At 32.4% G+C, this 12,878-nt stretch overlaps 1 protein-coding gene across 4 annotated transcripts; it reads left to right on the top strand.

Moving 5' to 3' along the window:
* Window positions 1-744: 744 nt before the first annotated feature.
* Window positions 745-5,515, top strand: LOC134710745 (proton-coupled folate transporter-like). 4 transcript variants are annotated; one of them, XM_063571140.1, is made up of 5 exons: window positions 745-866; window positions 1,229-2,352; window positions 3,277-3,360; window positions 3,784-3,940; window positions 5,028-5,515. In XM_063571140.1, exons 2-5 carry the CDS (start codon window positions 1,230-1,232, stop codon window positions 5,083-5,085), a joined length of 1,422 nt encoding a protein of 473 aa, XP_063427210.1. In that variant the 5' UTR covers window positions 745-866; window position 1,229; the 3' UTR covers window positions 5,086-5,515. The 4 variants fall into 4 exon arrangements, with proteins under 4 accessions (XP_063427210.1, XP_063427211.1, XP_063427209.1 ...); XM_063571141.1 differs by having other exon boundaries at window positions 763-866; window positions 1,217-2,352; XM_063571139.1 differs by having other exon boundaries at window positions 780-874.
* The last annotated feature ends 7,363 nt before the right edge of the window (window positions 5,516-12,878 follow it).

Below are 12,878 nucleotides of genomic sequence, written 5' to 3'. Positions count from 1 at the left end.
AATCAATCTTAGAATTTAGAATCATGTTCATGTAGACAACCGTAAAACTGTTGTTGGTTATGAATGCTTAGTCCGTTTCTATGTTTGTTACATTTTAATGTTGTGTCTTTTTTCTCTTCTTATATTTAATGCGTTTCCTTAAGTTTTGGTTTGTTACCCCAATTTTGTTTTTTTTCCATAGATTTACGAGTTTTGAACATGGTATACTACTGTTACCTTTATTTATAGTACTGAATAATTCACCTGTAGTCATATGAAAAATAAGTCAGGAATCTGGTGACATTTACATGTAACTGTGTTCAATAATTGATTGTGCCTGTTTATGACCTTGATAATTAGTTTTGATAAATCCTGATGGATGAGAATGAAACATCGTCTATGCAAATATCTGAGCAAATGTTTAGTGGTACGAACTTGGCGGACATGCAAGTGACAACTTCTTTATACTTTTAAGACTCAATTAAAAAAAGAAAGTCGGTCATATTGCGATAATTGGTGAAAAATAGTTAAAAACATTATACGGAATATGAGAAGCAGTCTAACACAATATCTATAGAAGCCTAATTCATATGTTGATAAAATGTATCAAGACTTCTTTCACTTACATCACATTGTTGAAAGAGAGTTAAAAAACAACAATTATCTCTTGTTATTTTTAAACCTTTACACTCATAAGGCTTCCTTTCCTAAAGTACAGACATTCCTGTTTCCTTTTTGACTCGATAAAAAACTTCAGATTCAACTTATTTCCTGACTTACAATAGGACATTGTTTTAGAAGGAGCAAACATGCGACTACATTTATAATTCTTTCTAAAGCAGGGTGTATATTTGAAAATATTCAAAATGGAACAAGACTTGCATCAAGTAAGAAAGTAAGCTTAATTTGGTACTTACTGCCATGTTTCTTTGCTTATAAAATTGAGAATAGAAATTGGGAATATGTCAAAGAGACAACAACCTGACCAAAGATTTAAAAAAACCAGCCGAAGGCCACCAATTGGTCAACCAGAAAATGTCTATTATGTCTATTTGTAATCTTTATATGTAACATTTCTTTATGTATTGATGATTGGTTTAATTATGTATGTGTATTGTTAAATTCGTATAGCAACGCACACTCGAAACACAGAAACATGTAAGTACACATCGTACAGAACACAACCCTTGTGTAAAATTTACTATACAACTACTAAAATGATTTCTCACTTTCTTAGTTTATATTATAGAATGGATTCCATCGAGAAAGATAAATCACTTTTGATCATACCAGATTGGCCCACCGAAAAACCAGCCATTTTTCGTCCAGTATACCAGTTCATTGCGATAGAAATTATTACCATTCTGTATTTTGGAGCTTTGGTGGCAATGCTTCCAATCCAACAGTTTTATGTTATAGACGAAGTTGCAAAGAAATATGGAGAAGACGGCGAAAAGTCAAACGTTGACCACTGCCCAAAAGGCCTTGTATTTTCCAACAATACAAGTAATATGGTACAAGCCGAATCCGCAAACATACTGATGTATCTGGGATTCGTTGGCACGTTAATCGCTGTAGTTCCTATTTTGGTATTTGGTTCACTCACGGACAGATACGGAAGAAAATTTCCAATCTATCTATCATTGGTTGGGATTTTACTAAAAGAAATTGTAATGACTGTAACCGTTTACAAAGGGTTGTCACTCTGGTTTTTAGCTTTGGGAGAATTTTTCCTCGGCATCACAGGACATTTTGGTCTATTTCAAACTGCTACGATGGGGATGATTGCCGATATTACAACTCCTGGTAAAAACAGGGCGATAAAGATAACCATATTGGAAGGAACTGCAGCCGTTGCCGTTGCGTTTTCGGTTTTATGTATTGGTTTTTGGATAAAAGACGGGAATTATAGACACCCATTGATAATGTGCATCGCATGTACCGTTTTGTCTCTAATATTAACATTAACATTACTGTCCGAGACGGCTAAAACAAACAAAAAGAAGAATACCAGGATATGCACGAAATCAGTTATGTGCGCATGTTTCGATGTGTACAGAAATGGAAAAAGGAAAAGAAATATAAAAATATTGATAGGACAAATGATATTGTGTATCAATGCTGGGGCACTTTTGGGGAAATCTAACGTTGTTACTTTATTCCTGCTACACAAGCCGTTGTGTTGGAGCGGGGTTCACATTCAGGTTTTCACATGCATCCAATTCTTAGTGAACTGGGGTTCAATATTAGTTTTCATTAAAATTTTACACAAATACCTTGCAGATTACACCATTGTAATAGCAGGAACAGTGTCGGCCATAGCAAGCTCTGTCACTTTGGCTATTAGTACAAAAGAATGGATAGTTTATTTATGTAAGTATATTTACGGTTAACAAATAAAGAGAAATAAAGAGTATGCGCCAGTAAAAGAACAATCTTACAGCACAGAAAAATCTAAAGACCACTGGGGGTAATCATTTTCTTTAACAGTAGAGTGTATAACAAGCTGTATATCGTCTTGAATAAAAAAGATGTTGCATGCATCTAAGTTCGATCTGCCGTCCGCATTAAAAAGTTATCAAAGGTACCAGGATTATAAATTAATACGCCAGACGCGCGTTTCGTCTACATAAGACTCATCAGTGAAGCTCAGATCAAAATTGTCATATAGCCAAACAAGTACAAAGTTGAAGAGCATGGAGTTCATCTAAAGCATAAAGACATGCCCTGACTAAGGCTTATAGACGTAGGACAGGTCACACGAACATCGCAAATGTCGATCTCATCAAGATATGCAGGTAAAACACCATTAAATCAGAAGATAATACAGCAAACATATACTTTATAAGATTTCTGCACCTTGCACTTGTTATATAATTTTTATTTTGTAACTTCAATATCTGAACATATATTTCATTGAAAAAATTTCTGGAAATCTTCATGGTTAAGAAATTTAGAATCTTAGATCAATGCACTATATTTGGTGTATCGCAAAGTTATTGACATTTGAAGATTTAAATTTCAAGTCAGTACCATAGGGTTTTTATTACATGCAATCTTTATCAAAAAAATCTATTTTATAAAAAAGAAAAATAAATCTACGATATGTCCCTGTTTGTGAGTACGACATTTGTTTCTGGACTAAACGTCATCAGATACTTTCGAGATCAGTCTGGTACACACAAGGCATAAATCATCAGTATCAACACTAAAAATGCCTTAGTATGAAAACCAAAAACATATCATAGAATAAGTGTTACTGAATAGTTTTTATCTCTTTTTAATACTATATTACAGATGCAGTGATTGGTATAATGGCAGTCTCGATTTCCCCCTTACTAAGATCGGTTCTTTCAAGGCTGGTGTCACCAGTTGAACAAGGTAATATTTTGTACAAACTTTTGTTAGATCATGTCAAAAGTATGATTCTGTGTTTTTATCCAATCTATTGTGTCATTCAATGAACATTTCAAATGATGAAAGATAGACTGATTTTAGTAGCCTCTTGTCAATTTTTAAATATAGTAATGTTTGGATTAGGATATCCTGATGAACATGTTTGAGTTCAGGCTTATGACACTAAAAGAAGTTTTTATCAAGACTAGATGAAAAAAAAACGGTTTAGCCAAGGCTCTGGTCACCGGACGAAATAAGTCGTGCGTTCACTAAATTAAAATGTGGTAGGTAACATATCTGTACCATTAAAACGAATATACAAAGAATCAATGAAATCAAGCAGACATTTACTCAGTATGTCGCTAAAAGAATGTTCTTGTTATAATCACCATTACAATTTATTTTTAGGAAGCCTTTTTGCTTGTATTGGTAGTTCTGAATTATTGCTGACGTCTCTTGCACAACTGTTTTATGGTATTGTTTACAAAGAGACTGTTAGCTATCTTCCAGGGTTGGTGTTTTTGATAACGGCTGGAATTCTAGTCATAGAATTATGTTTATCTATGTAAGTATAATCTTTAATACAATTTTTACTTTTTATAATTTTTGTATTCAAGCACGAAATGCATGGAAAAAAATCTGATAAGATAAAAGTTTTTAAAACTGAAACTTTTTCCGAACGTGTTCCTTCTAAGTCTTACAACTGTATTTCTTTGCCTTATTGGAGGTTTGTTTCCATCAGTCATGGTCTATTGACTTTGAAACTGTTGCATAATTACAAGATTATGTCAGTTTCTGATGAATGAATTTAAATGGTAAGTCAATGATATTTGGTATGCAGTTGTATTTTCATTTGTGCTATCAATTTCATGGAGGTTATATGACCTCATTCCCTCAGTCATGGTCGACAGTAAAACATCTGTTTAGGTAACATGTTAAGATTGTGTTTATGTTCGTTTAAAGGGATCCATTCATGATAAAACATTTATGAGCAATGGTATTTGTTGTTCAGTTGTATTAGAATTGGCAAATCTCTACTGAGGTTATTTTGCCCTACATAATCAATCATGGTAAACTGACCATGTGTTTTGCATAGTTTACATGTTCAAAGTATTGCAATTTTTGTTTTAAAATTTGAATTGACTAGTAATCAAAGTTACGTACAGGCAAGTCATGTGTGAACAGTTTATTCTGTATACACATTTTTAAATCAAATAATTTTTCAAACTTTTCTGCAATTATGTACATATATTCATTATAGGAGGGAGTTTTATCGGACAGTGAAAATATAATTTTTGTAATCCTTTTGAATCCTAAAAGCAAAATGTACAACAAAATTATATATGCATCTTCATATCTATTCAATAATAAAGGTTATGACTTATCAGATCGAGAGAAGAACTCTCACAAAACAAGACACACAACACAGTATCGTTTCGGATCTTCTCCATATCTCTTTGTATCTTTGTCTATTTTAATTGCAAAAAACTGTTGGATTGGAAGCATTACCATCAGAGCACCAAAAGTAATCACATTTACTGAAAGCTAGTTCGTGGATTGTTATAATATTATCAAAATGAGGTAAAAGACCACAATATATGCATATATACATTTTTGTAAAATTCAACATACTATTAATATTTTATTTTCAGATTTTTACGCAGTATTATGTCCAAAGAACCAATAATTGTTACCGAAACAGAAAAATGAAGGTCTCCTTAATTTAAGAGCGGTCTGTATCAGGAAAATATAAATCATGATTTTATATCAAATATGGAAGCTGAAATCTCCAATATTTAAGATATGTGAGCGTAGTTTATCAAAAACAATTGTAAAATATCTTGTATTTGAGAGCTGTATATGTAAGAAACAATGAATATATCTGATTAGTTTTAATACATGTCTCCTTAATGTATGAAATCTCAGAAATTGTAAAAGTTGTCTCCATTATGCTGTTCATCTAAATTTTGAGATCTTTCTATTTATAAAAGAAACAGTGGTTGAACTTTCTAATATTTGAGGCAAACAGTGCTTAGAAACCCTTGATATAAAGATCTGTCTCTAGTTGTTTTTTACCAGACATTTAATTAAAGCATACAGTGTTCATTTGATTTATTACAATTATACAACTGACTTTTTATTGAATTTTTATGTGTTATTTTGTTACATTCTGGTTTTTTTAGATATTTGTTATCTAGAGTTACTTTTTGTAAGATCTGGTTTTTTTTCAAAAGTAATGTTATTATAAATATTGTATTTCCTTATCTGGATGAGTGTCTCATCCTTATTTATGGAAAGGTTGTGACTTTTGTTGTTATATCTTCAAACGTTAAATATGTTGAAAGAATTGATCTAGACGACAAGCGTATAACAGAAATAGAAATTTACACCTCTAACTCCGAAAGTATATATAATAGTTCGTCGTATACTTACTTGCATTGTCAAAACCATTCGAACATTTAAGAATTTACGATCAGTGGCTGTATGACATATTCATGATATACTCTTAGCTAGGAACGGTCATCTTCCTTGGAGATATACACACCAAAGTAAATGGTCGGCGATCATTTAGTTATGTTCGAGATAAACGATCGGAAACATTTGCAAAGGTTTGGACGAATTTAGAGCATTTCTTGGTCGAAGCCACTGCTGGTGGACGTCTGGTCCCCGAGGGTTTTGACCAGTCCAGTAGTCAACATTTCGGTGTTGACATGAATATCAATAATGTACCACTGGGTCGATGCCACTGCTGGTGGACGTTTCGTCCCCGAGGGTATCACCCGTCCAGTAGTCAACATTTCGGTGTTAATAATGTAATCATTTTTTTTAAATTTCCTGTTTACAAATTTTGAATTTTTCGAAAAACTAAGGATTTTCTTATCCCAGGCCTTAGCCGTATTTCGCCCAACTTTTAGAAATTTTGGATCATCAATGCTCTTTAACTTTGTACATGTTTGGCTTTATAAATATTTTTATTTGAGCGTCACTGATGGGTCTTATGTAGACGAAACGCCCGCGTCTGACGTACTAAATTATAATCCTGGTACCTTTAATAACTTTTTACACCACTAAGTCGATGCCACTGCTGGTGGACGTTTCGTCCCCGAGGGTATCACCAGCCCAGTAGTCAACATTTCGATGTTGACATGAATATCAATAATGTAATCCTTTTTTTTAAATTTCCTGTTTACAAATTTTGAATTTTTGAAAAACTAAGGATTTTCTTATTCCAGGCATAGATTACCTTAGTCGTATTTAGCCCAACTTTTAGAAATTTTGGATCATCAATGCTCTTCAACTTTGTACTTGTTTGGTTTTATAAATATTTTGATTTGAGCGTCACTGATGGGTCTTATGTAGACGAAATAGATATAGGTCCAATCATATTCAGAACTTAACAACATAGTTTAACTTACCAAAACTGTCTGGCATGCATCTTATCATGTCATACAGACTTCGATCCGGACGAAGATAAACGGACTATGTTTCAAACGGCCTGCATCACAAACATTTATTGGATCTGTGCTGAAGTGGACGAATTTATCAATGTCTACATATTGGACAATAATTTGTATAAAAGATTCTACTGTGTGAACATTGCTTCTTTCATAAGTTTTTTACGCATTTTTCACGTTTATAAATTTATGTAACGGTTACGTAATTTGGATACGTTGCTTGTAAATATACTGTCCCATCTTCCAACTTAGGTTAATATATATAATTAAAATAAATTCTAAGAATTGGCGCAAATAAGCTGTGGCGCAAATTAGTTCATTTTGGTGCAAAAAGATACCGCCCAAATTTACCTCGCTTTGCATTTGAAAGAGTTTTTAATTGTTTTATAGAAGTACACTGAAATTATCACTTGCATGTCCACCAAGTTCGTACCACTGAATATTTTCTCAGATATTTGTATTGACGATGTCAAATTCTCACGCATCACATAACAACGAATGTATCTAAAATTAACACCAAGGTCATGAACAGAAACAATTGAACAAAGATACATGTACATGTAACCGGATTCCTGACTTATTGTTACTTCATGAGATTTGTGAGATTATTTTTCATATAATGCTAACAATAAAACTACAGTAAATACTACTTATAAACTCTGACTTTTTTTTAATTAGAATAAACTCTTGCAATAAAAAAAAGATGTTGAGGCTTATAACTATTTACACCACTGGGTCGATGCCACTGCTGGTGGACGTTTCGTCCTCGAGGGTATCACCAGCCCAGAAGTCAACACTTCGGTGTTGACATGAATATCAATAATGTGGTCATTTTTATAAATTTCCTGTTTATAAAACTTTGAATTTTTCGAAAAACTAAGGATTTTCTTATCCCAGGCATAGACTACCTTAGACGTATTTTGCACAACATTTAGAATTTTTGGATTTCAAATGCTCTTCAACTTTGTTCTAGTTTGGTTTTATAAAATATTTCGATATGAGCGTCACTGATGAGTCTTATGTAGACGAAACGCTCGTCTGGCGTACTGAATTATTATTCTGGTACCTTTGATAACTATTATCATATATATGGCTTTGGTATTAATGTAAAGTGGGATCTCAATGTTTCTATTTTCAGTCTGACAATTTCTTTTTCCGACGTAGTCGGTATAGTTTCGGTTTGTGCCCTTTGAACTTAAGGACGCTTAACTATGGCAACAAAATACGCATGCTCGAAAATACTTTCTGTGATTGGGCAAAATGCTGTCATATTGGGTGATTTGGTTGTGTTTGAAAAAACGTCTCGTTAATTATATCGTTATGGAAAGCAAGTGAAAAACTACAAGTATTTGAACTAGATCTTACATAGATTTATATTTTTATTAAAATAATTGTTTCTCCAATAGCTCTTTGCATCCATGACAGTTGTTTATTTAGGACAATCATATAATTTTTAATTTAAACTTTCTTGTATGAACGTACATGACTTTTAGAACTCACCTACGCATTTGAGATTTTCGCAGGCTTTAATTAAAGAGGTTCGCATCATTGTGCTTCTGAAGGGTATCGAAATGATAGTTTTAAACATATACTCAAATTTAAATACGTCGGATATCTTTTTTAAAGATAGCTCTTGTTTCCCTTTAGTTTACATCTCGTTTATAATAAGCTGTATAATTTTACTCGTCGTCCATATTTTTTTTTGCTTTTATGCGTCTCTCCCCTGTATAGGAAACATTTTTCGTTGTCCCTATTTTTATTGTCAATCAACTGTCATTTTGGTCTCTTGTGGAGAGTTGTCTTATTGGTAGGCATACCACATCTTTTTTATATTAGCTTTATACATGTCCTTATTTTTGATAAATTGGAAATATATATTGTATATATAAAAAGGCATGTAAGATCAAGTTCTGCATGCAGACCAAAATATATTTTTAATAAGATATAGACAGGAACTAGATGCACTATTGCGAAAATGTAAAAAGAGGGACAACTCTAAAACAACTTGAAAACAGTTGAGTCAAGTTGCTTAGTCCAAATGTACACATCATTCAGTTTCGCTGAACAGTACATTATTGTTTTGGGGCCCGCTGAAGCCCGTCTTCGGGGACAGTATTTCTCGCTGTTTTGAAGTACCATTTCTGGTCTAGTGCTGTTTTTGATGCTCTTTGGTTGGCTTAACATTGTTGTCTCTTTGACGCATTATCACTTTCCATTCTTAATTTTACATCAAATTGCCGGCTTTCGGAACTGCATATACAATATAGGTAACACAAATTAAAATATACTGTACACCAATTGCAAATCCACCGATTGCAAAATCAAATGCATTGCAGTCGCAATACCACACGATAGCTAAAAAAATATTGTTTTGAACAGATTCCATTGTTTCGACTAATTTTTTCTTTGTTTTGTGTTCAATAATTTTTTTTTAATACCATCCACCTTTGAAATTAATCGCACACACTTAAAAAAAAACACGTTAATACTTTCGTTAACTTGCATACAGTTCAAACGGCTTCTTCCAAGCCTATCTTTTCTATTTCAAAAATATTTTCTTTTTTCACAGTGTATGTTTGTATCATGCTCGTATCATGTCAAGTTTTTCTCTTTGCATCCTTTGGGGAAGCAGCAGATGTGATTCAGCTGCGAGTCCACTTAGTTATTTATAAATCAGTCGTGTTAAATTTTCATCGATTTTAATTATAAGATGTGTTTGAGATTTTGATTTTGCCAATTGATAAGGGACTTTTTGTTTTGAATATTCCTTGGAGTTTGTCGGTAATTGTTTTCTTTTTATTGACTATTTTAGAGTTATTGTAACAGTTCTAGATAGTTATACATGCTCTTTTTTATGTTCCTTTAAGTTATGTTTTGACTAAAGCTGTAACTGCTTCAGGCAAAGTTGACCTTGGTCTGTACAGGCCCTTTTGGTTACTAGTATTATGGTGTCAACCTTTTTTTTCAAACTTTGACTTTCCATACAATTGGTTAAAGCTATCTTTCCAAAATATGTGTCTGTCAATTTTGAGCTCATATGTTCGTATTATTATATTATTATACTTTTAAATATTCATGTATGGTTGCAACTTATCCAAGTTGACCTTTGGTGTCTCCTGTTCTATTTAGACTTTTTTTCATTCTTATGTTCTCCAAAGATAGAATTCTAATATGATTTGTTCAATTTTTTTTACAAGACATAGAATACTAATTTTAATCTGAATTTGGTAAATGTTATTCTCGTGGTTAGAGACGTCAATAGCTTTTCGAAAAAAAATATCCAGATCATCGGTCAAATTTTTTGTGGTGTTGTTGTAATATTTCTTTGTTTGTTGCGTGTATATGCTTGTTTTTGTTATTGTTTGCATTGACCCATGTGAATATAGCTGTATTAAAACAAATGTGCTCAAATTTTGGCTTACATTTTGGTTCCTTTTTATTATTACCATTATGTTTTTCGGGAACTAAATGATAGAATTTGTAGGTGAGATCTTTCCAGGTTACAATGCAAATTATTAAATACAATTACATGTTTCCTTTCGATATAAACATGAATTCAGTGGTAATGGATGAAAAAGTCTTATTTTCCTTTTTTAATTTCTTCTTATTCTAGCAGGAAGACATTTTACCGCAATATGTTTCCATTCAAAAATGATGTTAGATAAATTTCTTGTGGGTAATCGGCTCACATTCAGTTTAACCAAGCCGTGATATTCAATTCTAAACGTACAGTATTATGAATCTATCAAAAAGAAATTAAAGAGCCATATTAGAAATGAATACACTTACCAACTTCGTCAAATAGAAGTTGAGGGATCTTCTGTTGGGATAAAAAAAACTTTCAAATTCTCATACTCTCTGAATCCAAAAGAGACTTCGGCACACATGTATGTATATTTTGTTTTACATGTCTATAAAAGTTTAGTTTGTTGTTGTCTCTTATGTGTATATTTGTTTATTTTATATAAGAAAATTTCGAAAAATGTTTTTAGATTTATTCGAAGTTTAATAGAAAATTTCTGAAAAAGAATATTGTTTAAATGCATCGAAATCCAGAACTATTTCCTTTCCTTAAAAATATTGTGTTTCCCCTTGAACAATTGATACTTTTGCAAATTAACACACAACAGTAAATTCCTTAATAGTCAATGATTTTAGACGATACAAATGATTCTTTAACAAGAGAAATATAATCTTTGTAATAACAATAAAAGCTCTTAGCATACATCTAAATGTGAGAACGCCTTTCTAGAACTTTAGGTATAAACCTTTAAATTGAGAAAGGAAATGGGGAATGTGTCAAAAAGGCAACAACCCGACCATAGAAAAAACAACAGCAGAAGGTCACCAACAGGTCTTCAATGTAGCGAGAATGCCCGCACCCGGAGTCGTCCTTCAGCTTGCCCCATAACAAATATATACTAGTTCAGTGATAATGAACGCCATACTAATTTCCAAATTGTATACATGAAACTAAGATTAAAATAATACAAGACTAACAAAAGCCAGAGGCTCCTGACGTGGGAAAGGCGCAAAATTGCGGCGGGGTTAAAACATGTTTATGAGCTGTGTGAACATGGCTACTTTCATAGGCTGATACACATTTTAATTTTACCTTTTTACGCGTTTTTCACGTTTATAAATTTTTATACTGTTCCATCTTCCAACTTTAATAAATATACATAATTAAAAATGAATTCACAGAAATGGCACAATTACATGATTCTAATTTTGAAACATGTAATTTCAACCGTTTGAAGGAACTGAATTAGATTGAAATTATTTCTTCTAGTTGTCTGTCGATAGAATTATTTGTATTCCCGCGCTTAATGGGACGTAACCATTCTGTAACAGGGTCGACTGGACTAGACGTTTTTCTCAGTTAAAAATGTTATCTTGCTTATGTGAATTTATTTGATTTATATATGAAATGTTTTGATTTCAGTAGTAATCATAAATTACTTGACTATATTTTGTCGACATGAAATTACGTTTCATAATGTGCAATGCCAATTAAAATCAGCACATGGGTCTGTCGTGTGGGTATTCAATTTCAACTGTAGTTTGGATTTTATTAGTCTTATTTTATAAGAGATGGGTAGTTTACATTTTTGGCGCAAAATTGACCAAACCCCAGTCGCTTTGTATTTAAAAGGATTGTTTAATTGTTTTATAAAAGTAAATTGAAATTGTCACTTGCATGTCCACTAAGTTCATACTACTGAATATTTTCTCAGATATTTGCAAAGACTATGTCACATTCTCAGGCACTACATACCAACGAATGTATCTAAAATTAACACCAAGGTCATGAACAGACACAATTGAACAAAGATGTAACCGGATTCCTGACTTATTGTTACTATTTGAGATTTGTGAGAAACTACAGTAAATACTACTTATAACCTCTGACTTTTTTTTAATTAGAATAAACTCTTGTCATAAAAAAAGACGTTGACAGAGGCTTATCATATACGGCTTTGATATTGACGTTAAGTTGGATCTCAATGTTTCTATTTTCATTCTGACAATTTCTTTTTTTCCTTCAGTTTACATCTCGTTTATAATAAGCTGTACAATTTTAGTCGTCGTCCATATGTTTTTGCTTTTATGCTTCTCTCCCCTGTATGGGAAACATTTTTCGTTGTCCCGATTTTTATTTACCTCTTTTTTTTTTAGGGGTTTTGTTTTTGCATGGATAAGCCACTTCAAAAAAATCAATTGTTTGCATCATTGTATATCTGGTCTTTATACTTAGTCAGTTATATTTCGCATAGGTCAGTAAATAGTATGTAATCTTGTGTTATATTCAAATTCTATAATATAAACTATTAGTGAGTCACTGTCACATGCAGTTGGATTTTTTGAAAAACTAAACTAAAAGGCTTTTCTACCTCAGGCATAGATTACCTTAGCTGTATTTGGCAAAACTTTTAGTAATTTCGGTCCTCAATGCTCTTCAACTTCGTACCTTATTTGGCCTTTTTAACTTTCTTGGATTCTCGAGTCACTGATGAGTCTTTTGTAGACGAAACGCGCGTCTGGCGT

The sequence above is a fragment of the Mytilus trossulus genome, chromosome 3 (genome assembly GCF_036588685.1).
Source record: "Mytilus trossulus isolate FHL-02 chromosome 3, PNRI_Mtr1.1.1.hap1, whole genome shotgun sequence".
In the NCBI taxonomy this organism is placed as follows: domain Eukaryota; kingdom Metazoa; phylum Mollusca; class Bivalvia; order Mytilida; family Mytilidae; genus Mytilus; species Mytilus trossulus.
The sequence above is the reverse complement of the archived record's forward strand: the minus strand, read 5'-3'. Positions and strand labels throughout refer to the sequence as shown.